Source organism: Vanacampus margaritifer, chromosome 20, assembly GCF_051991255.1.
Source record: "Vanacampus margaritifer isolate UIUO_Vmar chromosome 20, RoL_Vmar_1.0, whole genome shotgun sequence".
Lineage (NCBI taxonomy): Eukaryota > Metazoa > Chordata > Actinopteri > Syngnathiformes > Syngnathidae > Vanacampus > Vanacampus margaritifer.
Window position 1 is genome coordinate 12166900 of NC_135451.1, and position 27953 is coordinate 12194852.

Genomic DNA, 27953 nt, shown 5'->3' on the forward strand with positions numbered 1-27953 from the left:
GTGTCATGTCATGACATAATAATTTCCAAACATCATCCCAACACTTGCATTAGCGCTACTTGCATGTTGAATTATGGCAATAACAAAAAAACAATGAGACAGAGTCCAATTGTCTGGCATGGCCTCTCTGGACAATTTCAAGGTATATTGGAGATGTAATCCTTCTCGTTTAAAAAAAAAAAAGCTGCCCCACATTTAGACCACAGCCTCGTGATGTCATTAAGTAAAACCATTCAAGCGGCGTCTCGCATAGGAACGATTTGCCAGACAGGACAAGTCAGTTATTCATCATGAGGAATGAGACCTCAATGTGCCAAAGTTGTGGTTTCAAGGTCAGAAGGGCCCTGCGGAATATACTGAATGTACTACAGTATGTAACAGTATAATGAAATTTGAATTGTACTGTTTGGATGGTGGTTCCCTTAAAAAAAAACAAAAAAAAAACATGCATGCCGAAAGCAAGAAGTGCGTTGACTCGTTCTTTACATCCGAGCCCCGCCTTCCAATTCTGCCTGTTTTGATTCCAAATCCATTTACTGTCCACTTATCCTCATTACTGCCCCCCATTTAACAGTTAGGTTGTTGTAATTGCAGTGACAAACTCTTTCCACTGACATCCAAGCGAATAGTACCACGACAACATTGCGTCAAACCGGACTACAACTTAACACTGTGATACATGTTACAACCACTACGCAATTATTTTTGGGCAGTAACTTCTATAAAATTGCTGAAACTTATTCTGCGACATATTCTTCTTAAGCAGCTGTGCAAAATAGCTCGTCGTGTGTTCATAAGCTCAAATGTTGTAAATGTCGATTTGTTTTGTTCTTTTAATGTTTTGTGCATTGACCTTGGGACACTTATCCAGTTAAAATCAGTTAAGACCATCAGGTCACACATTTTCATATGACAAGACAGTATAAGAGTAGAGACCATTTTAAATAGATTAGACCTTCGTCACTGTAGCACAATTTAACAGTAATCAATTAAATAACTATGCGTATATATGTGGGGACTGGGGTCAAGTTGTATTTGACAGTTTTTAAAATGTGCAGAATTTCACAAGTTACTTCATGTTAAAAATGAGTCAGCTCTTTATATGAAAAGAAAAATGCACAAACACAATTATGCCATGTAGTAAATGAAAAATGACCAACACAAATCAATGCCACGCTCATTTTTTACAGTACAGTACCTATTTTTAATTGTAAATGTTTTATGAATTGTTATGAAATTATTCAATGACTAAAAAAATGCAACCATTTTCCATATTTCCATATATGTTAAGAGTATGAAAATTAGATACAAATATTGTACACTTTATTATAAATTTACATATAAATTGAGGTATAAAAAGCGTGATTAATTAATTGTGAGTTAATTATTGAAGTCCTGCGGTTGAAACGCACACATATTTGAGATTCGAACCCTGGATCTCAGAACTGTGAGGAAGACCCACTTTCGCCATACTACCTCCCCTTTGTTTTGTTTTCATGCAAGTATAGTTTTTCTGGTGCGCAATATCATGCATTGCACCACAGAATGAACAGTGTGGAAGAGGGGGAGTGGTGTGGAGAGGGGGAGGGTGTAATTATGAGTGTGGCGTCTGGAAAGAGGAGAAGTGGGGAAAGGGAGGGTCTGTTGGGGTCTCAAATACAGCTGCGCTTGGCCACACTTTCACGCTGGACGTCGGCGTGTCAGGCACTGCTGCTATCATCCCCTCCTTCCTCTTCCGAGCCTTCCAACGCGCTCCATCTGGACCGCTTAGCGCCGCCTCAGCAATTAACAACCGGAGGTGCACCCTTCAAATCAAAACGTGGAGCTAAACTTTTCCCTCCTACCTCACTTTTGTATTTATTAAATGTCTTATCACCAGAGCAGGCGGTAAAGGAAGAAAAGAAAAAAAAAAAACTTCCGGGGATTTTGTTTTTGATTTGGACCACCCCTCGCCGAGTTTTGATGTCCACTCGTGTCCCCCTCATTCAGAACCAAGCACTTTAACGGTGATGGAGTACCTCAAGTTTTGCATTGTGTTTTCATGCTGGACGGCGTGTGTGAACGCAGCCGTGTCCACTGACACACCCCGGGATACTGCGCCTATTCCACACGGTAAGAAGCTGCATGAGCGCACTTTATTCTAGCAATGTGCATGCGATGCAAGTTTGAGATACGTCAACAACGGGAGGATAGCGGTTGCATACCTGCGTGGGGGGGGGGGGTCTAAGATCACATCAAAACATAAATAAGCAGTCTGAGATGGTCACAGTGCTTGACTTTGTTATTAATTGTATGCTGCTTGACACACAGTCATGAAAAAACTGTTAAAACTCCCAACATGCATTGCAAAAATGTTGGGCAAGCTTTACACTAATTGCCCAAGAAAGACATTTGAGTTTGATCACCTTGAAGCATTTGTGTGATGTGGAAGTGAAGAAGCACTTAACTTTTATGACTTTATGACTACCAGCCCCCGCAGCCGGCCAAACTATCAATATTTAAGAAGGCGCAGCATTTATCTGAAAATGGCACTTAATGAACTGTATATGTCACCATTATGCTAATACATGAGTTATTTGAATGGAACATGCCGGAACAGGCGCCTGCTCTGCCGCGGCAACATTTAACGACCCGTTTGAAAACCATTATCTCATTAACACATAACAAGCACAACTGGCTGCAAAAAAAAAAGGGAAGCTCTGTTTTGTTGTCAAAGCAGCGAGCGTGTCGTATTATCATGATTAAAAAGGAGGATTTGGTACTTTTCATAGCAGTTTAGCATCCTGTCATTTCTGAGACCCGTTCTCAGACTAAATATGCATTACAGATTTGAAACAACTTAACTGATTTTTATTTAAAATGTGTGTGACGCCACACATGGGAAAAACAAGGAAACAATCGTAGTGATGATTACCCTCCACTGAAAATGGAGAGATAATCCAACCAGATGTCCGTCGTAGTACAAAGATTGACCTATGGGGGGCAGTGAAGTACCACAAGGCATGCAGGCGGCCGGAAAATTCAACAAAGAAGAAAGAGTAGTTGCATTAATAGTAATAAGAAGTCGTAGTAGCAGAAGAAAGTAGTGATGGCAAAATGAAGCTTCATGAAGCACTTGCGATACTTTTTTGACTCCTCCAGATGGTGCTTTTGGTTTAACGATAAAAGGCGAGTGCAATGAAAACTGATTACATTTCCATTGAATCTTGGAACCATGAGTGCCATCTAGAGGAGTCAAAAAGTATCGCAAGTGCTTCATGAAGCTTCATTTTCCCATCACTAGAAGAAAGAGAAGAAGCTAGGCTAACTTAGTAACTCTTATCTGGTAACTAGATTGTGATTGCAAAAATCACTTGTAAAACACAATATACAAATACAACCAGTTGCGTATAGATTTGTTTTGTAGATTTGTTTTTATTAGTTTTTTTTGTTTGTTGCGTTTGGACCGAAGTAGAGCTGTGAATATACTAAAAACGAAATACTAAATAAACAACCATAGCAGGTTAATAAACAGTAATTGGGTGGTGGGGGGGGAAGTTTTGTAATACACTAACGTGAAATCAAATTTGATCAGATTATTTGATTAATCGATGGAATAATCAATAGATTCATCAATTCTAAAAAATATTCGCAACAGCGCTAGGCGCAAGTCAAGGGATGAATTAATCTCACAGATCTAGGCGCCACTGTACTTATTTTTACAAGACCCTTATCAAATGCTTTCACTGGCTATCCAAAAACCAAATGACTGTAGCACACACGACAAGCCCATAAAAGCTCAGTTAATAGACCCTGGATGGGTTAAATTATAAGAAGCGAGGCAGCCGCTCGCAAACTACATGTTATTATGCTGGCTGCAAAAATGTTCTGGGTGCACTTGGCTGTCTGGTAAATGCCACCTATGCAAGTATTTGCCTGCACACTGCTTCTCTATGACTTGGGAGCACAATGGGGTTGATTCTGCAAGGGTCAGGCCACCTGTTGGCGAGTCCCGTTTTGGAAAGTAACGCAACATTGAGAGAGAGGGGCGGCCCCCCCTCCCCCACCAACTCACTGTTTGACTGCCTGAATGAAGCCTTTGACTGGTTTGAAGCGGCCCCGTGGACATCACTTCGGAGTAAATATGCGGGATTCAGAAAACCGTTTTACGAAACCTACGAATGCATTTGAGAATAAAACAAACGTCAATATGCCAAAAATGAAATCAAGTATTAAAAGAGTGTGGAATACTGACAATCGAATTGAGATTAATACAACATGTTAAGTTTAGCTTGAAATACTTTGAAAGACTCAATACTATCTACAAATCTATAACATTTTAATTAGGCATTTTTAAGGTCATTTTATGCCATTCTGCAGGAAATTGATGAAAACACAACTAACTAACTAACTTTTAAGCCTGCAATGTGGGGTTCAATGTCTGTGGTTGACTGTGACAAACGCTCAGCGCACAAAATTGACAACTTTTCCTAGACGGTGCAAATCTGTCAACTGTAATTTTCCGTGAAGAAACGGAAACTCCACCTACGGTTGTTTTTTTTTCGAAATGTATAATCACACTCTCCATTGTCTCCAGCTCGCTTCTAACACACCAACAACCCCTTTTGGCAGAAAACGGCTATAATCATATAGCAGGACACCACCAGTAGTTCACCCAAAATGTCTGCACAGTGCTTCCTTTTTAAGACAAATATGTAATGTATTGTCTAGCCTGTTTTTTTTTTTTTTTACTTTAAGTGTGTAAAGTCTCCATTTTAACTGACTTATAAAAAACGTTTTGTTTTTTTTTAAGCTGGGGGGGGGGGTAAATTGGTATGTTCTATTACCTGTGCAGGTATTATTTTTGTCCACTTGGGTCACATACTATCTGTGACAGAGGGTGTCTGTGGTTTTGATAGACGTGGCCAGGCCTGGTGAGTGACATGGGAGCCAGTAAAATGGGAGTGTAGAGTTTGCTGGTTAGTTAGAAATACCTTGGCTGTATGCCTAAAATGAATGTGGCTGTCTACAGTTTGAGTTGAGAAAAATATAGCATGAGAACAATATTTGTTGTGCTAAATTTGTATTTAAAACTGGCCACCAGGAGATTTTAAATAATATTTTACAGGCAACATGCAAGCGTCTTGTCTTTTTGCCCTGGATGTCTCGTCAAAGAGGAAATATTCTGTTATTCTCATGTCCAGGTCCAGAAGACGTGCTACGCAATTCCTCCCGTCTATGTGGATTTCGCGGGAACCTGCGACTGTCACACCGTTAGCGCATCTAAGTGTGAACGTTTACTTTCAAAAGCTGTACCCTGTGCAGTGAAAGAAAAATGGAGTGTTTGGGTTGGGCACCTTCAAAGTCCACTGCCTTTCTTGGACAAGAGGGGGTGCATTGAGAGCTACATTCCCCACCTTGTGTGGACACTTCCAGTTTACTCTGACGAAGCAGTCATTTGTCAAAAAGTTACTTCTTTCCTTTCAACCTCTGCCATCTACAGCTACATTCATGTATTAGTCAATTTCTAACATTATAAACAAAGAAGATTACGCCAGACTTATATATATATATATATATATATATATATATATATATATATATATATATATGTATTTTTTTATTTTATTTTTTGCAGTGTAAAATATGATAGTGTCATGAAGTACTGTCTGTAGTGAAGTGTTTGCAGTGGCTTGTTTAAGAGCCTAAGAAGACTACATTGCGCATCAGCAGTTCATAAATAAATAGGACACATTATAATATAAAACAGGGTGTAATCAAAGTCTAAGTGGATTGAATGAAAATAAATGTAGGATCACCTGGAGTCCAGTTAAAGCCCCATATTTTGGGTGCAATTGTGAACGCCACTTCAACAGTATTCTAATGTTGGTGTTATTTATTCACGGGGTATTTGTCTTTATTGTTGTCTTAGTAGAGTGTTTGATAGGGTTTATAATATTTTTTGAAAACAGACTTGGATTTGCACCCCAATCCCAATTCATAAAATGCCCTAAAAAGGAAGTCTTATTTTATTCCATTCTATTCCCCCCACAAATTTCCATGTCATCATAAAATGTAATTGGTTAATTTCTAATGTCAGGGATGTGATTTGACCAAAGTGAAATTATCTGAAAATTTAGCCGGGGGTCTGGGGGCCGCTGGCACCCAGCTAGGTCCAGGGCAGTGCAGGTGGGGGGACAAGGGGGGCCCCGGAGCTCATGGGTTTTCCGTGTTTTTAAGTACTTTCAATGCACTCACATGACAAAGAAATAGACAAAACAACAGCATAATTTTTCAATGTATATTGAACTATCCCATATAAAATGGCAGTTTTAGTCAACTCAAAATCAGTCACATTCAAAAACATTGGACTGCCTTTGCTTTTAAAAACTATCACTGAGAATATCATCATATCTAACTAATGTGATTACTAAGTTAACACATAAATAATGTTGAAGAGTTCAAATTTCATGAACAAATAATTGTATCATGACCAAATGAAAAGTAACTCATATTAGAGCATACCACAAATGTCTTTGTTATAGCAGAAGATGTTATCTGTCGGAGTCATGTGCATACACAATGAACTACTAAAAAATAAATAAATAAATAAATAAATAAAAAAATCTGAATTTTTTTTTTTTTGGGGGGGAGATAAAAAAAGCGGAATTCCGCGAATTAGCGGAAAAATCACATCCCTGTAATGTGCATCACGATCATTAGTAATTGGTGGACAGAATGATCGAATTGATTATTAAAGAAAAAAATAATCAAGGCTTGAGCAATCAGATGGTTTACACGAGACAACTAAAGATGACATCATGCCACACACTTCCCTAGCTAGCTTTATGCTTCATCTAGAAACAATGTTATATTCAAGACATATGGATTCCAGCCGTTGTTTGCGCAAGATCACCGTGAATCCCAAGTTTTCTTCCACTAGAAACTGTGTATGGAACATTTGAGAGACTTTCCAAAAATGTCTTGTCTCAGCAGTGAATGAAAGAAATGTGTCTGTTTCCATCTGTTTTTAGAACCAAGACAGTTGCTTGTTCAAGCTTGAGAAACATGTTCACCTACGTGTTTACATGAAGGAAAGTGTGGGGTGTGTGTGTGTGTGGGGGGGGGGGGGGGTTCAGTCGAGGAAATTCGCAGAAGTTGATTCAAAGGTGGACATCTTGGAGAGATAAAGAGTGGAAAATGTCAGGCTACTTCTTCCTAATTGAAACGATGGGCCAGTTCATTTTCAGTAAGTGGTTAAAAAAGCATGATGACCGTTTGCGAACCAGGGATACTGGCAACGAATTCCCTTTATTCGGTTTAGTTGACTTCTCTGGCTGTAATTACATTCACAGACCATGTTACGGAGTTGTCAAACATTTTGAACCCCGACCTCTTCTGGGAACATGCTGAAGTATTTTTTTTCCTGGGTCATCTTCTCACAACAACACGGAGGCCAGAGGGTCAGATGACAGTGTGCAGTACTCCAGGCCTGGCTTACTGTCTTGCACCCGTGTCAATTCCAACTCTCTATGGGCCGTCAGGAGCTCATTATTCATCTGCTTCTCTTCAAATTTGCTCAGTGGCCTATTCTCTCGCTTCCATTGCTTTCTGCCACAGCAGGAAGTTGTTTTGGGAGAAAACACACACTGTTCCTTTATTCCCAACAGTGGACATAGCGCCACCTGTGACCAAGCGGTGAAAGACCAGTTCACGCTGGCCAAGCAAACACAGACCCAGAGGGGAGTAAGTGCACATTAACATGTTCGCTATTGATTGAAATCATTGTATCATCTGCAGGAATGTGCGTTTCCTGTAATTTAGTTGAAAGTTACATCAATAGCCTCTTTGGGGAAAAGTTCCAGCTCCCTCCAGGCCGATACTGTACAAAGAATATCAGACCCTCCAAGATCCATTAATTTCCAGTATGTTACAAACCAGCATGACAGCCTGAAGAATGCGTTTCCCAGATGCATATAAAAAGATGACCTTCCATCATTTTACAACTTCAAGCCATTACAGTTTTGCTTGCGATTCAAAAGGGCCAATAGAGTGTTGTAAATGAAACTCATATTGTCTCAAAGACTTTTTTCACCCTTTATTATGTGTCATCTGATGCTATTAAGTGTAAGGCCAGGACTCGTTCCCAGTCAGTAACAGATTCGATTTCAAGACAGAATAGCAGGAAATGGAATCAGACAAATCATTGTCAGTAGTAGTAGAATTATTGGTATGTGGTTTGGATAGGTTTTATTTCAAACCAAAATATAACAACAACGAAAATACAAGGCTTATTATCAATGTGCCAGTGTTTGCCACCAGCTTCCCAGACCAATGACTTAATTGTATGTTTTGCATACTTTAGAGAGATTTAGGCTTTTATCTATATTCCTTTAACTTTTGGTACGGTATTAGTTCACGCAATACAGCGTTAAAAAGAAGTCCAATAGCACTTCTGTTGTACTTCTTTCGTCACTCAGATTGCAACTTTCTAAACAAATTAACTCATTCAAACCCAAAAACGTATAAATACATTATTTAATACTTTGTCCTGCACTCCCAAAAACGTATTTATGAGTTTTTTTTTAATGCTAGAGCATACAGAAAACTTTGATGCAGCTTCTGACCTGAAGAGATAGCTTAAAGCAATGGTAGTTATTACAACAACAACAAAAATGACCAGCAGAGTATAAGAGATCAGTCAGGGCCATGTTGCAACAAGCTCTTTTTGCCAGTGTTTTCAACAGGTTTATGAATAATGATGAAATTTAGCTTTATTCTAAGGCTAATTGCTGCAAAACGGAAACAGATACAAATATATATTTTTTTCCTGATGAAAGAAGAGACTCTAATCTATCTTTTGGTAGGTTCCCTGTCTTTATAGCAATAGAATACAAAATTATGTGGGCCTTGCAAAATCTGTCAAAATCTAGCAAAACAGACGGGAGCAAAGGGGGTTGTTTCAGTGAAAATGGCTGGAAGTGAATGAGTTAATCAACTATTTTCTCAAATTTTCTCAAAAGTGGGTGTCTTCCAACTCTCTCTGCAAGGTCAGTGTCAATAATTTATACTTGGTTTCACCCGTCCTCAACCTCAGATTTTTGCACTAAGAGCCTCTGGAAATCTCGGCAGTGGTGTGTGGGAGTTCTTTGGATTGAAATTTGATAGCAATCCATGCCGAAAGGCATCTGTCTACCCTAAATGTTAATTATTTAAGAAACCAAAAGAGTGAAAACAGTTTGTTGTCTTTTGTTTTTTGGGATGTGCTTCACAGAAAGACAAATCTGACCTTGATTTGAGAACACAGTATATGGCCAAATCTGTTTCTGCCAACAACTTTGTGTTAACTTTATAGAGTCAAATAATAGTTGACTGAAAGAATTTTTTCTCCCCCCCCAGAAAAGTTGCTCGTGCTCACCGTGGCAACAGAAGAAACAGATGGCTTCATCCGCTTTATGCACTCTGCAAGCTATTTTAACTACACTGTGAAGGTGAGATATGATTTCTTGTTCCAAAAATCATCACATTGCAAGCAAACCTGGGTTAGGTAAACAATGAAATTTGCACAAGCTGCAAATCATTTAGCACACCCCTCTCTCAGGGTTCAGAATTTTACATTTCAACAGTCAAAAAAAAAAAAAGTTAGTGCCATACCTCAAGGTTACTGTCATGCAATATTTTGTTGTTGACTCATACTTGGTAAAAAAAAATAATAAATAATAAAAAGTAACATGGATTTTAGACCCACTGGCACCTTTTTGTCTTACTGCGGAAATTCAATCAAAAGCCAAAATGTCTACTTTAATTTTTTTTTAATTTTTAAAGAGGGAAATTTGTCTCAAATTTAAAATGCCCCCCACTGTCCCATGTCCGACTTGACGACCAGCATGTGTTCTTTCGCAGGTGCTGGGAATGGGCGAAGAATGGAAGGGCGGTGATGTTGGCCGCTCTATTGGTGGAGGACAAAAAGTCAGACTACTGAAGGAGGCCATGGAAGGTCTAGCTGACCAAGAGGACCTTGTAGTCCTCTTTGTAGATAGGTATGTGGCATATAAGGAACATAACACCATTCATTTTTTTTTTTTTTTTTTAAACACCCACACTGAGTCTGCCTCAGACAGTAGTAACAAATACCTTGAAAGCTCTTCTAAGATTTTCATAAATCCCCTTCACTTAGGAAAGGTGTTATTACGGGTAAAGGCACTTCACAGAGCTCGCTAGATGATTTATGAGTTTATAAAACCGTAATAATAACGCGGTTTAAAAATAATGACAACTTTATGAGCCCAATATGGCCAACCGAGCAGAAAGTGATCATGTATGCAACGCGTCTCAATAATTACTGTGAAAAGAGGGTTCGCCTTTAAAAAGAAGTTACGAGAAGATGATTGCAGCGTTAGAAATTGCACCTGCGCTTCGGAGACTGTTCAAAAGTAAAGGTTCATCTGTAAATGTTACAAAACCTGTAATCCCACAGAGCCATCTTTAGTGCTGGGAAAGTCTCTGTAGTTAAGTATACAGTGCTTAACAAATTTATTAGACCAGCACCCAATGTAGGTTCATGGCACAGTTGCCCTAAATTAACAGCCCTGGTAATTACCTAAATATGTTTTAAATGTTCCTGTAAAGCTATTTAACTCGAATTGTATCACTAGAGGTAACATTTGAATTATTATGATCCAACTTTAAGTTGCTTTGTTATTAAATCATTTATATATTCCATATTACTGGATTAAGAAATCAAATTATTGCTATTTGCTGTTGTTATTAAGCTTGATTAATTCTGACTTCTCAGAAAAGCCCGGTGATCCAACTCAAAGGTTAATTTAGTTCAAAATGACTCATTTCTGTTGAAAATAGGCAAAAATGTCATGAGTGCTCTACATTTATTCATATTTTTTAATGGGGGAAAGTTTTTCCAGGAAGCAATCAAGAGAATTGTCCTCATCCAAGAGTTGTTGCAAGTAATTAGCAGTAATGCAAAGAACTAAAGGTGCAAAATCGGCATCGGCAATCAGAAAAAAAAGATTCCAGGTTTAGGCTTTTCTGGGCCAACTTGGATTTTTACACACTTGGTTTCACCACTACTGTATTACACTTCAATAAGTAAAAAAGTAACACCTGCATAATTGTCACAAATCAGAAAGGTTAGTCAGAAACTATGAACCAAAGTCATACGAGTATTCTTAAAGTGATAAGACACCTGAAAATGCTTTTGTTTTCTGCCAGTAGATCCCCAAAAATCAAAGAATGAATCTCCATAACTCAGGGTTTATGATGGGACAGGAAAATGGTTACAGTATCACAAATAGGCTTTGTCAGGTATACTAGACTTTTTATTTGTCAGGCTTAAAGGTGGGGTTCTTGCGGGTCGCCCTGTGTCAACAGGCAAAGTTTATCTTGTCTGTCACAGATTTCTAAAGGCCATGCAAGCGCCAACATAGTTTGACAAAAGGTCGTTGAAGGAATGCTCACCAATGTGAAGGGCTGACCTTAAAGAGGAAAATAAGCTTCTGTTGCATTTCATCTTCCCCCATTCTAGCTACGATCTTATCTTCGCTGGGGGACCGGAGGAGATTCTCAGGAAGTTCCAGCAAGCCAATCACAAAGTCATTTTTGCCGCAGAAGGGCTGATATGGCCGGATAAGCGACTGGCTGACAAGTATCCGTCGGTCCGCAGTGGCAAGCGGTACCTCAATTCAGGAGGTGGGTTCCCGAAACATTCCAAATATGCAAGGAATTTCAAATGCTAACTTTTTTTTTTTTTGCTTTAGTTAAGGTTATAGTGACCAGTCAGGATGATTTTTTTTTCTGGAAAGCTCAGTATTGTTCATTCGGTAATTTTACCGATTTGACATGTCATCATCATTGCTCTCCTTTTTTTTTTTTTATATATATATATATATTTTATTTTATTTATTTTTTATTTTAGGATGATGCTAATGTAGTGCAGAGTCTTTTTGTAGACCCTTATCCTGACAATCAAACTCTGATTAACCATAATCTACAGTTTCAACATTCTTCACGTGGAAGAACTGGCTTAAAGGAATGCCAGCACACACGCGTTAGTTTTTTTAAACACGGAACCGCAAAATGTATATTATTATAGCTTGCGTTAAAACAAACGTATATTTTGACTGTCATTACTGTTTTTTGGAGCAGGGACGAGTACATTCGTGTGACTAAAGAGTAGCAACAACTTGGTCAATGATTGTGACTGTTAAGCCTTACTGTGAAAATGCTTGAAATTATATAGGCCAAGACAGGGAATTTATTTTGCGTACAAAGCTCTGGCTAACCCAAAGCAGGAAAATAAATCCCTCAAAATATTGATCATAGTGTAGTCCAAGTGTCATGGCTGCTGCTGCTTTCTGCTAAGTCTCCAGGACACATAATTACTGCTTTGACTGTGGTCATCAACATGGTTCGACCTCCCATACTGGAGCCGGCCTTCGCTCTGATCACAGACTTCTTTCAGCGTTCGTTTTCACCGACATGACATGTGGCTTTGACTTGGCTAACCTAATGCGCCGTATGAAATTGTTGGGTTTGCTAGCATTCTCATGGCTACGACCAAAGTGACCATTTCAGCCAAGTAAAGTCAGTTTTAGTTTTAGATCAAGATACTCTGACTAGGTTTACATGCAGCCAATATTGGGGTTAAGGTCAGAATTCCGGTTTCTGAAACAATCGGGGGTAAGCCTTACAAAATCCGAAGATTGCCAATATTCGGGTTTTATAAGGGTTATTGCCTGCATGTAAACGTAGTCACAGTTTGTGCTGATGCGCGCGCGCCTTCATTTGTTGGCAGTGTTGCCAACTTGACGAAATTCTTGCTAGCTAACCAACTAGCGACAAATCGAGCGACTTTTTCTGGTGTTCTTCATTGTGTTTTTTTTCCCTTTCCTTCCTTCCTCTCCCGTGTCGTTATTCCTCACTCCTACAGTGTCCATATTTCTACTACATGCAAATTGCCTATTATGCAAATTAGGCAATGGCGTCAGTTAGAGACTTCTAGCTACTTTTAGGACAGCTAATAGCTACTTTCCATACTGGGGAGTTGGCAACACCTTTTGTTTGAGTGTACCAAAAACAATGTTACTATATATATATATATATATATATATATATATATATATATATATATATGTATATATATATATAAATAAATAATATTTTTTTTTATAAGAAAATATAAGAAAAAATAATATTTTATTTAAAAAAATGTTTTTATTTTATTTAAAAAATTAAATATAAATATAATAAATATAAATATAATAAATATAAATTTAAAATACTAAATATATATATATATATATATATATATATATATATATATATATATATATATTTAATTTTTTATTTCGTTTTTAATTTTATTTATTTTTTCATGTCGGGGTTTAACTCTAAATAGACCAAACAATACCATCACAAAGCATCTGGGTATCATCCCTGAGGTAATCCTTTCCCAACATTTCCGGCCAATGCTAGGATCTGACAGAATAAAAGCACTTTTCCCCCTAAAAAATAAACATATCTGTTTTGCTTTTACGTCATTCTCATTTTTGGCAATTAGCTGACATGACAACTTGCGCACAGCTCCTGAGGGCTTTTTCTAAGCGATAGTCTCAACCTTGCAATCAGTCCATGTGGTCAGTGTCCTTGGGGTATACGAACAGACGGGAATGAAAGTGGGAGTGGAGATAGAAACGAGAACATACACTTAGATGTGTTTTAACAGCACACAATGACCTCGCCGCTCTCCTGTCAGACATTCAAATCTTATGGCGAGCTACATTCACATTTCCTGAGGGATAAGGAAAGTCTTTATGGTCCTGACTGACATAATTGACTCCAAATGCTTGCTGGTTTTATATATATACTTTCAATTGTTTCACACTATGTTTTACACTCAAAATGTATTTCACACTGCTTACCACTTGCAGGAATAATCGGGTATGCCCCATACATAAACCGAATTGTTTCACAGTGGAACCTTCATGACAATGATGACGACCAGCTTTTCTACACAAAAATATTTGTGGATCCGTTACAAAGAGTAAGTTTTTTAAAACTAACAATTATATGAAAATGACATTTTCTCAGTCAAATAAGACTCAATGTAATCCCGTCTGTTAGGACTCTCTCAACATGACGCTAGACCACAAGTGCCAGATTTTCCAGAACCTGAATGGAGCAATTGGTGAGTTCCTTTATTCCTTTTCCGGGTTTTCAAGATCGAAATACCAAGTGCACTTACATCATCTCATAAAAAATTACCAATTTCCATAACTGCTCTGATATAATCACACGTTCCCACTTTTTGGCAGACGAAGTGCTTCTCAAATTTGGAACCAACCGTGTGAGAGTTCGAAACACAGCGTACGACTCTCTGCCAGTGGTTGTCCATGGAAATGGGAATACCAAAGTAAGTAACAAATTATTCTCTCGAACGCACCATTTCATCTCGAGTCGCGCTTCAAAATGTATGCGTTAGATTCGGTAATCCGATCAAAGAAGGTGCTGTTTGTGTTGAGACTGACTGTCTATGAAGTGTTGGGGAGTCGGATCAGTTTTGCTTCACACTCGGACTCAAACATGTCTAATGAGTTTCCCACTTAGTGAGGACACATAAACACTGTTCCTTTCTATTTGTGAGTCACACTATTATTCATTGGAGGATGAGCTCTATCCCTAACTAGGCCATAATGCTTCTGTCTCTTCCCTCGATTCTTTGGAATAACAGTTTCTGGATCATTCTCTGGCATTTTCTCTTGGCTTCCTGTGTTAAACCAAAACTGTTGAGTCATTCTACCCACAAATGTTAACATCTGCAGAATAAACTGAAAACGGTAGATAACAGTCCACCAATCCAAGCAGTGTAGCCAAATATTGGCCCTGGGATTTTGACCCGACTACTAGCCACCCCTGGCTACCTTATAGCTCCGCCACTGTTTTTGATTGGTTCAGTTTGTTCTGTTCTTTCTAAATTGTGGGGTGGTCTCTTGTGGGGAAAATGGAGGAAAATAATAATAAAATAGCACCACTGAGGCCCCAAAAGATGCCGGCCCACTGGGCATCTGCCCTGCATGCCACATGGCCAGTCCAGGCCTAAGCTCATGAACAAAATGTGATAACTGGCTGCAACTGAGAATCGTGTGCTGAGCATCTTTCACATAAATTGTCTCCACTGGATGTTTACCATGTAATTTCTGGGTACGATATTTTTAGCACCCGTATTAAAATAAATCTGCTGAACCAGGAAAAAACGCTTGAATTGCTGCTCCTGCTGAAATTAATCGTCCGTAACCGGCTGTGAATTCTCTCCCACGCAGATGTATTTGAACTACTTGGCCAACTACGTGCCCAACACATGGAACTATGAACACGGCTGCAGCCACTGCGACGATGATGTCGTGGATACGGCTCAGTTGAAAGTAGGTCCCGTTTTCCTTCATTTTAGTCTGTGTTATATTGGTCATGTGGAAAAGTTTATCTTCAACACAAGGCTGTAGGAAAGGATGAAATGCCACCTGCCAGCCGTCATTTTACTGTCTAGACAGACATTTCAACAGATAAGCTTGAATGTTGCTGCCACCCACACCCCTTTAAAAAAAAAAAAGTTATTTATCTACTGGACCCATTGGATCCTTTTAAAAGAGCATAAGTGCCAGGGAAACTACACAGTCAAGAGAAAGCCCGGCGCCGCTTTGTGGTTCAGGATATGGCTCCTGTGGTTTTCTGAAGGGCTCATTTAAAGGGGTGTCACTACTGACCAGCCTTCCTTTTTGTGGGATTCTCAGTATAGGTTTTGTCCACAATCTCCAGTTATAGTGGTCATGTGGAAAATATGTCACAGAGTTCAGCCAAGCAAGAGTGGCAACATACTGTATACAGAGTCGGAATGGCAGGAACTTGGAAATAATATCGAGTTATGTGGTGGTGTTTGATTAATTGTACCCAAATTTGAAGCAAAAATACTGAATCCGTTTTTTGTATACCACTACAAGTGTGTCTGGTCCTTAAAAAAATTGCTCAACAGTGATTTACAATATTTGCTAGAAGAACCTGCGAGGCTCTGAGCTCAGTAAAATCAATGTTTTTAAACACAGCAATTAAAGTCGGTCTCATTTATTTGACATTTACAGACAATTCAAATGCGCATATTTGTACCTAAATCATACGTATGAACATTTGACACTTAAATTAAGCAGCAAAATATTCTTGAATTTATTCTTACTCTGTGAACAAGTTAAGCCGTTTTTGAACTGTGTGTACACACAAATAATAAAGGATCAGCTTTCTAAAAAGTTTTTACCCAAGATGTGTAGTGGAACTAAGGATAGACCGATTATCGGTGCCGATATTTAACATTTTGACGGATATCGGCATCTGACATTTTTACAAATCTGAAGGCAGATCTCTCTGAGCAACAAATGTTTGCAAACTTTTGTGATTTCTTCAGGGTTTGTAAAATGTTGCAAAAGGTTGCAAAGATGTTTAGAGACACAAACAGGTTTTCTGGTCACAAAGACATTTTGAAGATGTTCTGACAAATTTTCACTGTTTGCAAACATCATTTGAAACCTTTGACAAAGTCTGACGAGAACCCCAAATTTGCGAAAATATGTGAAAGTTTAACATTTCAGTTGTGTTAAAACGTTGGAAAACTATTTACTATAGAAATGTATTTACAGTGTTAGAATTTTAAAACAAAGTTTGCTATTTGCTGTATTTTAATTTAAAAGAAAAACATTAAACATGTTGAAATTGACACATACATTTTTTTTATGCTAATATTTTTCATTTTACGGCAAAAGAATATCGGCTCCAAATACCAGTTATCAGCCTCCTTGCCTACTAAAAATCGGTATCGGAAAAAATCATATCAGTCTATCACTAACGCAGAACACTTCTACACATTTAATAGAGAATGAGGCCTATTTATATATAATTACTGTTGGTTGTTGTGCAAAAAGTTTGGTGATCATGTTATGTGTAAATAAATATCAAGTATAGTAATAAGATGGAGCTAAGAAGGAAGTTTTGCTTGACTTTTTGGTGTGTGTTTTTGCTTAGGAATTGTTATATACAATTTGAGTTCTACTGCCAAAGACAATAACAAGCTAGGCGACCACAACCCAATGCTTTATTTTGTGTAAAAACACTGTGTGGACATTTGTCTGCTTCAGGGTCATTTTTTTCCCTCCCTTGCACATTGGCAGAATTTTTAAGACTCCCGTCATGTGTCTTAAAGCCAGACATTGCGAACCTTCAAATTAGATGCCTGGGCTTGCGTCCCTTTTCATCCCTGTCCCGGATCCTCGCTGTGAACTGGTCACAGGGAGTTACAGTCCAGGGTGAATTTTCGTGGCTGAAGCAATCTTCTGGGAAAATGTTTCCTCTTTAATTCGGTGTTTTTTTTTCTTCTTTTTTTTTCCCAGCTGAGTGTTTACAGGCTCTTCCCTGACTATAAAGTTATACGTGGCAATGTGAAGCTCTTCTAAAGCACTCACAACCTTTCCTAGACGTCACTAATAGGTGTTGCTTGTTGAGATTTAATCCCGTATATGTATCGCAGATAACTGCAAAAGGATTAGCCAGTACTGTATAGTCGAAATCATGTCAGCAAAAGCGACATGAAAGTAAACCTAAAAGCTCCACTGATGAAAATGTCATCCGTCACAACTTCAAACTATAAACAGAGCTAATGTGAGGTGTCAAACGTTTCCGCGATTTATGCTAAACAGAGCTCCGTTTGCTGGACCCGATGCTTGAAATGTAATGTCATCCATTTTCATCTGTTCAATTTCAATAGGAGTTCCCCAATGTGCTTGTCGGAGTCTTCGTTGAGCACCCGACGCCATTTCTTCCCGAGTTCTTCCAGCGCTTGATGACATTGGATTATCCCAAAGATAAACTCAAGGTTTTTGTTCACAATAATGTAAGTACCATTTTTTTTTTTCAAACATTCCTTCCTTTTGCATGGCCTGCTAATCTATTAATCCCCGCCCCAATTGTCAGGAGGTTTACCACGAGAGGCACATGCAGAAGTTTTGGGAGGAACATAGGAACGTGTTCAGCAGCTTAAAGGTCGTTGGACCAGAAGAAAATCTCAGCCAAGGAGAGGCCAGAAACATGGCTATGTATGTACGAATTAAACAAAAAAAAAAAAGAAGATGTTTAACACTTGCACTTTTTCCACATTTTATGTTACAGCCTTATTTCAAAATGGAAGAAATTCATATTTCATCATAATCGTTAAAATGTATCAATAATTCCAAAAAAGAATAAATCACATCTATATAAGTAGTCACAGCCTTTGTTCAATATTCTGTTGATGGACCTGTGACAGCAATTACAACCTGAAATATTTTTTTCAATTTATGCGACAAGCTTGGCATTACCCATCTTTGCCCGTTTCATCCATTCCTCTTTGCATCACCTCTCAAGTTCCTTTAGGTTGGATGGTGGCATCGGTAAACAGCCATTTTAAGATCTATTATGGGATCTTGTGTGTAAAATTATGAGGGAATAAAAAAACATTTCAATCCTGTTCGTAACAAGACTGTGAGATAAAATGTGGAAAAAGCGAAGCGCGGTGAATACTTTCCGGATTCATTTTAAAGCTACAAGTCATCTTGGCTAGTGCAGCCACAGAAGCATTAGAATTATTGCTAAGTTAAACAATGTTTATGTGCCGTATATGTTCTCTGACAAAATTGCACTTCTTTACATTAAGAATGTATTGTAAAATAAAAAAAAGCCTCAATTAAGTCACAAATTCATAAACATTCTCCAAGCGTTTTTTTTTCAGCCCAGGATTTGAATATAAAGACTTGTGTCATTGCCAACCCGGTGTCTTTAGGGATCTTTGCCGCCAGGATGCTACATGCGACTTCTACTTCAGCATCGACTCAGACGTGATGCTCACCAACGCACAGACTCTGAAGCTCCTCATTGAGCAGAACAGGTAATGAGGCGGCGGCGGCACCTGGAAAAAAAACCTCCCATGTTGCTGTTGAGTTCATGAGACTGTTGAATTTATTCTCCAAGTGATAAAACCACAGGCGCGTTGCATTGCAGTGGAGCGACTGAGAGTTTAAAAATAATCTGCGCCGGCTTCCTGTTTTTTGCCGACCACATGGAAACGGCGAAAGCGTCTGCTGCGTTAACCCCGAAGTGCCACTTTGCATCACGCAAAATAACAAACATGCAAACTCCTGTCTCCTTTCTGCAGCCCATAAAAATGCAAAGAAAGCGTCCCGCAAACGACATCTAGTCTCCGTGGCTGGAGCTCAGCGTTTGCAATCGAAGCAACGGTCGTCCTGGGTTATTTCAAGGAAGTGTGGGAATTCTCTGCTGACCATGAAAGTTGCCAAATGAAAAGAAAAAAAATCGGGCATAAGTGGAGTACCATCTTGAGTAGAACTATGATTCACAGTCCAATTATTAATGCTCAACTTTAAGCCATATCCAATAAAAAGTGTGTAGTTTGGTTTGTGGCTAAAATCTGTGGGAAAAACATGCTAAAATAGGATTAGGGATTACGGTGATGATTTTGGGTTAAAATTAGGGGTTAGGAGTGGCTTCTACTTTTTCTCTTCGAAATGCTCTACCTTTGTATATCTGTGCCCTCTAACAAAACTATCATGCAACTACTCGTCTTGCCTCCCCGCAGGAAGTTAATCGGCCCCCTCGTCACCCGCCACAACAAGCTGTGGTCCAACTTCTGGGGAGCTTTGAGTCTGGATGGTTATTACGCCCGCTCGGAAGATTACGTCGATATCGTGCAGAGAAAACGTGTGTAAGTATGATGAATTTGAGGTATCCCGCATTATCAATCACAGGCTAGAAATAATATACAAGAGTCACAACAGTACGCAGCAGATGGCATACAATCACTAAATTCCATCCTGACAAATGGCAAATCTACCAAGTGAAAACTATGTAAACCCATTGGCTGCCAGTAAAAAAAAAATAAAAAAAAATAAGACACAAATATATATATTTACCATCTCCGGCCCGTTTCTGCCACTGCCAGAAGCCCATTTTCGCCAATGGGGGATATTTTTTAAATTATTTTTTTTAGTTGAAGAACTTTTCTATCAGACCTCCATGTGGCATGCGCAAGCCATCCATCGGCGAGCAAAGTCTGAAACAGTTCACATGAAGACCCTGTCGCACTCAAGGGGAATTTAAAGTTGATTTTATGAAGGTATTGTATAATTTTAAGGAAACGGGATTCTGACAAATGAACAAAAAACACTTTCACTATATATGTCTAAAAATATCTTTAGATGGGAACAAAGGAATAAACAGTGCCCCCCCATTAATAATAACATTACATCATTTGACGCCATACCACACACACCCTTAAACATGTGGCTTGTGGATTTGACTAACAAATCTCCACATGAATGCCAATGAGTGGCAATAGCGGGAAGACTGCGTCATTTCGCTACATTGCGTTGTTTCCAGGGGCGTGTGGAACATTCCATACATGGCGCATATCTACCTGGTCCAGGGGTCTGTTTTGAGGAAGGAATTGAAAGAAAGGAACTACTTTGTTCTTGAGAAGCTGGACCCTGATATGGCTTTGTGTAAACACACCAGAGATCTGGTAAGGACAACTTTTGATTGTAGGAATATTTATGTTTTTCCAAATACAGATGAGGCATTATGTAATTGCTATGAATGATAACCCTATAAAAGTCAACAGCACAATGGAAGGTGATAAATGGCAAGTATGTATTTGAAATGCTCTTATGTGTTGTGATGGCATGATGGTACTGTGTTGTCGTATTCCATCATTCCCCCATTTCTGTCTTTTCTGGCCACAAGATCCTATTTTCTCAGCCTCGGTTCTCCTTCTCACTTTCTAACAAACAAACTGTTTATTATCATTGCTACAAGCTGTTGACATGTCACCAGTGCACGGCACTACATCAAGTCTCACTCCAACTTGGTGTCTTTTGCAGTACTGCATGCCTTCCTGACAATGTAACAAAACATCAGCTTCAGAGGGAATCTTGCTTCTCGTCCCACGCAGGCGCATTTCCTCACCACCCCTCATGATGCTCTGTTACCCTGTGTCTTAATCTGAAACAATAACTCATGTTATCCTATTTACATGATGCTTCTCCTTCGTTTTAGACCAGTCAGAGAGAAAAAGAGTCCCCTTCTCCGGAATCATTCCATATGCTCAGGCCCCCAAAGGTTTCCATTTGTTTTGATTACTGTTGTTATCTGAAACATCCATTTCCAACAGGTTAGCACTCAGAAGCCATTCCAAGCTTTGGCTTGTTATCATGTCTGGGTGGATGCTGAAGAATTGCATTAGGTATTCTGTAGTAGTTCTTCAGGAACATCAATACACCATTGTCGAGTTGATGAACAAAACAGCTCTAACTCATTCGCTCCCAAAAACGTATAAATACGTTCTATTTTAAATATTACCATGCTCCCAAAGACATATTTATATGTTTTTTTTTTATTTTTATGCTAGAGCATACAGAAGGCTTTGATGCAGCCTCTGAACTGAAGAGACCGCTTAAATCAATGGTAGTTATTACAAAAGTGACCAGCAGGTGCCAGCAGAGTATAAGAGATCAACCAGGGCCATGTTGGAAAAAGCTCTTTTCCCCACTGTTATAAACAGATTTGTGAATAATGATGAAACTGCAAAACGGGAATAGATAGAAACATACTTTTTTACCTGATGAAAGAAGAGACTCTAATCTTTCTTTTGGTAGGTTTGATGTTTTTATAAATCAGTCATAATCCAGTAAAACAGCCCCGGGGTTGCTTCAGTGAAAATGTCTGGGAGTGAATGAGTTAAGGTTGTTCTGAAGTTTAACCAGTTCTGTTGTCACAAGAATCAAGGAGGAGAAAAAATGTTCAAAGTCGCCATACATTAAAGAGCCCTGTCTTGATGCTTGACCGTAAAATCAGCTGCTTCATCTCGATACACTGACCAATATCAGACTAGGCTCAATTGGTACATTGTAAACAGTCCGGGCAAACATCACAGCTTTTTATGATGGACATTTGGCAATTGCAGCAATATTAAATTTGTCATGATTAAACAAAGCCTAGTCTGATTTTGAGTCCAACACCTCCCTTGTGCCTCCCTATAGAAGGGAGTATTGCTCCTAGGATTGCACCCCCACTGTCCCTGTTCTGCCCTTCCTTTCACCTCACCAACCCCCACCCTCAACTGTTCCCATTCGACCAACACCCGTGTGAACGCCCCCTCCTAAGCCACTCTTATACCACCCATAAATAATCTTAGATTATTTATATGGCTTCTGTTTCTGCTCTACCTAAATCAGACAAACAAAAACATTTGAATTTACAATCAGAGTGCTAACCGATAATTATGTTTATAGGGATATTTGACTCATTGAGCCTTTTTCAGCAGTAAAAAGTTAATATATTGTCTATAATTAATGTGATAACTTCCTTATTTTTCATGTACAATTAATACCTTTAAAAACTATTTTTTCCACTTGCTGTCGACTGAAGATGACGTCACCTGTGCTGAGGAAGTAGGTAACGACAAATCATAGCTCAGTTTACGGACCAAACCCAGAAAACAGGTGAGCCATGATTGGTCGTTACCTACTTCCTCAACACAGGTGATGTCATCATCTGTCGACAGCAAGTGGAAAAGTTAGTTTTTAAAGGTATTAATTGTACATGAAAAATTCTGAAGTTATCAAATTAATTATGGACAAGACTATTAACTTTTCACTGCTGAAAATGGCTCAATGAGTCAAGTATCCCTTTAAGCATAAGAATGAATAATGTATAGCTGGATCTTCCTGTGAGACATTTAAGAGTACATTTGATGCCCTGTGTGTAACTAACTCTTTCCTTTCTGCTGCAGGGAGTCTTCATGTACTTAACAAACCGCCACGACTTTGGACGGCTCCTTTCCGCAGCCAATTATAACACTTCTCATTATAACAGCGACTTGTGGCAGATATTCGAAAACCCCCTGGTAAGTCGCTAATGTCATTACCTTTCATTTACAGCGCTAAAGAGTAAAAGCACCTGTGAAGCTTCTTAGCCATAATGAAAATAATCAAGTCATGAGATGTGACTCCTAACATGGGAGACTGCTTGTAGGGGGGAGAGGATTAGTGCTGACTGGTATTCAGGTCATCAAATAGTCCAACAAAAGGCCCCTAATATGAATTCCTCTTTGCAGGACTGGAAGGAGAAGTACATCCATCCAAACTACATGAACATTTTCACTGAGAACTACTTGGAAGAGGTTTGTATTTTGTTTTTTTAAAACAAGAATACAATCCGACCGAATGCCGTACATGGATTCCGCCATCTGTTTTTCATATGAATAATTCACATTGCATGGCGAACAACTCGAGGTGAAGGTAACTTCAAAATAAGTCGCTTGTCTGTTTGGCTTGCAGCCTTGTCCAGATGTGTTTTGGTTCCCGGTCTTCACAGAAAAGGCCTGTGATGAAATAGTGGAAGAGATGGAGAACCACGGCACGTGGTCTGGTGGCAAACATGAGGTCAGTCCTGCTACACAGTGCTGTAGTCAATACACACTCACACTAGCCTTTTCTTCATTCAGGCGTCTGCCAGCAGCATGCAAAATAAAGCAAACTCATTAGTGTTTTGGACAATTTGACCTGGGGCTAATTTGCTTTTTATTGCATTTGAGGGAAGGGAAGTAGCACAGTCTAAGGAGGAGCCTAATAAATCTTTAGTTGGACCTATTAGACGTTGCAAAAACAGTCCAGAGGCTCTGGCCGAAGAATAACCTTTCAAACACTGTGGAAAACTTGAAACATGGGCCTTGGTAGAATTTTAAAGAGTTTTCCCAAAAACCTTCTGGTTGAATGGCAAATGAGCCAACGTGGAGATAGTGGCAAATTAAATGTTACTTTTTATTTTTTTCTGTCTGGAGAGCTCAGTATTGTTCATTCGGTAATTTTACCGATTTGACATGTCATCATCATTGCTCTCTTTTTTATTTTTTTATTTTATTTTTTTTAAATATTTTTTAAAATTGTATTTTGTATGTGGGTGAGTATGTGTATATGCGTGTGTGCGTTAATTAAATGTTGCCAAAGAACTGCATGTTTTTAGTTTACATTTAGCAGATTATATTTTGTCTTCAATCATTCTATCACGTTTTGTTTACAAAATGTCAGAGTAGATGGAGGATAAAAAGTAGGATAATAACAGATGCATGTGCCCAGAGCTGCTCCTATTACCGAAGGTATCCTCACTTGAAACTAAATCAATGGTGCCTGCCTGCATGAATAAATAAATAAATAAATGAATAAAACCATACAGCAATAAGAAGTAAGCGCAAAGGGGCATCCCCCATGATGACTTGTAAAGTTTTTTTTTTTTAATGAGAAGGTCTCTTTGTTGTCTGATAGACACGAGGGCCATAACTTTTGAAGGTACCTGTTTTTGCTGTGGGCGGTGGAGTCGTATATTGACCAGATGTGAGAATAAATTGGACTGCCTTCGTTTATGTTTGCCCACACTGCATGAATACGGTCATAAAAAGGGCTTATGATGTTGCGTTGATTACATCTATAATGTCTTTAAGTTGTTAAGACATAGGTAATTAAAGTCCCGCCAGTGGGAGCAGTAGAAAGGGTGTTATGTCGCCGGAATTGCAATAAAAAGCAGTAAACTGACCAGAGTGGCTCATTATAGCACCAAAGCCCTCATAAGTAAACTGTCAATTTGGCAATGTGCTATTTTAGCGACTCAGCACATTTTAAGAATAAAGCATTAAGGAAAAACGAGCAGGATCCATCCATTGGACTTGAGCAGATTAAATTAATTAGCATTCGTGTACTTCGTGTGCTTTTTGTTCAACAGGACAAGCGAATTGCCGGTGGCTACGAGTCAGTCCCGACGGACGACATCCACATGAAGCAAATCGGATTTGACAAGGAGTGGCTTCACTTCATCCGGGAGTTCATCGCGCCTGTCACGCTAAAAGTTTTCTCCGGATACTACACGAAGGTTTGTGAAGCCTCGAGGATAACTACGAAGTGTGCCAGAACTGGTGTGGCAAAAGATAGACAGTATTTGAAATCCAAACTACAAATATTACACTTTGAGGTCATCTCCCCTTTCCCAGCCTCAAAGCACATCTGGAAGGATTCTTCCGGGATCCTGTGCAGCTGATGTTGCGCAAATCTTCAAAATGTGTCTTATAGATGGCTTTTTTTTTTTTTAGCTTGGCAAAGAGGAAAAAGGAAAAAAATATATAGTCACACCCTTTAAATAATTGCCTAAGTATTTTTGTTTGCATTTTTTTGGGGGGGTGCCTAAATCCTCTTCTCATGATGCAAATGGTTTAGTTTTTTGTTTCCTGAAAAAATTGAAAAAATGACTTGGTTGCCCCAGCCTGACAGTATTTATAACACCAGTCCTGCAACTTTCCTGACACATCTCATATCTCAATTCCCGACAGCTTAGCAGTAGCAGAAGACATTGTCAGTCCAAAGAAAACAACCTTGCCTTTACAAGCACACAATGCGACATTTTGATATGTGAAGACTGCGCTGACGACTAACGATGTATTTTCCATCCCGTTGCAGGGTTACTCACTCATGAACTTTGTAGTCAAATATACTCCTGAGAGGCAATCATACCTGAGGCCCCACCATGACTCCTCCACCTTTACTATCAACATTGCCCTCAATAACAAAGACACCGACTTTCAGGTAACACCAGGTGTAAAAAAAAAAGCTGGCAATATACTGAGACTGTGTCTATAAATTCAGTGTTTTCCGACTTTTGAGTCGAGACGAATAATCTCACGGCAAAAAAACAAAATAGTCAGAGAAAGTTCTGTATAACAGCGAAATTGTGATCTAGTCTCGTTATGTACCTAGCTCATTTGCTTCCAAAAACATAATTATAATATAATGACAATCTCCCACCCGTTCTAAAGCGCACCGTGGCGAGTTTCCTCCTATATTTGGGAAGGCCCTGGTTACATAGCCTGTTGCTGTTCTAAAGGTTAGGGGACACACATAGCGCAGCTTCTTCTTTCCACAGATGACCCCAGCCCACATAGTTCAAACATAGGTCACAATGTTGAATGAATTCACAATATTGAATCAATGCTTTTCAATTACAAAAAGAGTAAATATGGGATAACTTATGTACATTTATTCTAACAAATGTGCCGCAGCACAGTGATTGAGAATGACTGACCATGCATTGCTACTTCTTAGGGTGGCGGCTGTCGCTTCCATCGGTACAACTGTTCCATAGAATCGCTTAGGAAAGGCTGGAGCTTCATGCACCCGGGGCGACTGACTCATCTCCACGAAGGTCTACCCACCACCAACGGCACACGCTATATTGCAGTGTCCTTCATCGACCCTTAAAAAAAAAACTGTCTGACTCCACTGTAATTTAAACTTTTGACTGATCTTGGCTTCTCATGGTTGTTTAGTGCATTTTTGTGCCCCAATGTTTTGTAGATATGCATTTTTAAAGCTATTTGCTTTAAAAAAGATGAGTGATTGCATGAAGCCAATCTCTGTCAGACAGAGTGTTGACTGGAAAAGGGACGTGGCAAATTCGAACATTAGGTACACAAAAGAAAAAGGCATTTTGCTAGCAGGGTACAACTATTTCAGGTCTTCATTTCCAAGTTCCATTCATGATGTATTTAATGAGCTCATCGTGAGTTGTCATTTTGGCTGCATCAGGCTATCATGTGGACTTTCCTTTGTGTATCTGCTGTGTTAACAGTTAAAAAACTGAACGTGATTTATTGTGTTAAAAAAAAAAATCAAAATCATTCGGTGCTAATCAACATTTTGTTTTTCGACAGAATTTATTTGGTGACGCGAGTCGAGGTGTTTGTGGTTCGATAATCTATTTTTGTATTTTGCACAGCTGAAATATAAAACAGGTCAGCAGAACTCGCTGTCAGTGTTGTTTGAATTAAGTCGGTTACTTGAAGGTTTGTCATGTGCCTCTTTGAACATCGGCATTCATCATCATTTCTGTAACAAAAATCTGAGGGGAAAAATGTCCTGTGTGAATGGATTTTTCAACTCAGAAAATTGCCTTTTTAATTTATTGTGAAAAATGTAATAAAAATCTAAGATTTTCATTGATTACTCAGATTATCATTTCTATTTAGAGGTGCAACGATTAATTGACAACTAATCGATTATCATATTGATCGATATTTATAATCGATGACTCGTTTAGATCATTTTTATATATATATATATTTTCTTAATTTAAAATTATTATTTGCAGCTCTTTTTCTGTTGAATGAAAATGACGCATTACTGACAGAATTAAAAAAAAATAACAGCATGCCCTCTGCAGAAATAATGCTGTATATGTCTGGAACAGATGACTCCTGCAGACAGCTGTCCTCTGCTTTTGCACAATATCAACTTGCCTTCCAAGTCCTTTAACCCGTCTTTCACTGAACATGTCACATGCAGAAACAATCACACGAGCATCTGAACTCAAGCGCTGCGACGACTGTTTAGATATCGACTGATGAGCTTCCCTAGTGCAACTGTAGTTCAGTTTACCTTGCGGAGACGGGAATATATACATGCATGCGTGCACATGAAAGTTGCACAAGTGAGGAATGTTCAACTTTGTGGAAGAGTACTGGGTGGGAAGGGTGAGGCAACATGTATAACGTTGAGGTTTATGTATGTTTGTTCACCAATGTGATGAATGATCTGACCAAATATGATATGTTTGGATAGACACAATCAAATTTCTTGAATATCCTACATATAATTAGCCCACCAAAAATAACTAAACAAAATCTGACCTCCCCATCGCTTATGGTTACATTTTACAAATCAGGTTACACTGACTCGCCTCCCACAATGAAAAAAAAAAAAAGCTTCCTCTCCACCTTGGTTAAAGAAAAAAAATGTATGAGTAGCTGGTATTTAATAAGGTGGGTGAGGTGG

At 38.9% G+C, this 27953-nt stretch overlaps 2 protein-coding genes across 3 annotated transcripts in view; one reads left to right on the forward strand and one right to left on the reverse strand.

Annotated features, from left to right (window-relative positions):
- LOC144040095 (uncharacterized) overlaps positions 1–27953 on the reverse strand; it is a 136621-nt gene that overhangs the window by 87990 nt on the left and 20678 nt on the right. The window lies entirely within an intron of this gene.
- Positions 1685–27118, forward strand: plod2 (procollagen-lysine, 2-oxoglutarate 5-dioxygenase 2). 2 transcript variants are annotated; one of them, XM_077553903.1, is made up of 20 exons: positions 1685–2112; positions 9379–9470; positions 9883–10019; positions 11522–11685; positions 13926–14038; positions 14119–14182; positions 14310–14407; positions 15315–15416; positions 17798–17923; positions 18004–18125; positions 18848–18952; positions 19661–19786; positions 20461–20602; positions 21136–21198; positions 22871–22984; positions 23195–23260; positions 23418–23522; positions 24856–25002; positions 25584–25709; positions 26226–27118. In XM_077553903.1, the coding sequence occupies exons 1-20, from the start codon at positions 2010–2012 to the stop codon at positions 26379–26381; spliced, it is 2271 nt and encodes a 756-aa protein (XP_077410029.1). In that variant the 5' UTR covers positions 1685–2009; the 3' UTR covers positions 26382–27118. The 2 variants fall into 2 exon arrangements, with proteins under 2 accessions (XP_077410029.1, XP_077410030.1); XM_077553904.1 differs by lacking the exon at positions 21136–21198.

Coding starts and splice junctions, on each gene's coding strand:
- plod2 (XM_077553903.1), top strand. CDS start 2,010: ATGGAGTACCTCAAGTTTTGCATTGTGTTTTCATGCTGGACGGCGTGT. Junction 18,953..19,660: donor CTCCTCATTGAGCAGAACAG/GTAATGAGGCGG, acceptor GCCTCCCCGCAG/GAAGTTAATCGGCCCCCTCG. Junction 21,199..22,870: donor ATATGCTCAGGCCCCCAAAG/GTTTCCATTTGT, acceptor TTTCTGCTGCAG/GGAGTCTTCATGTACTTAAC.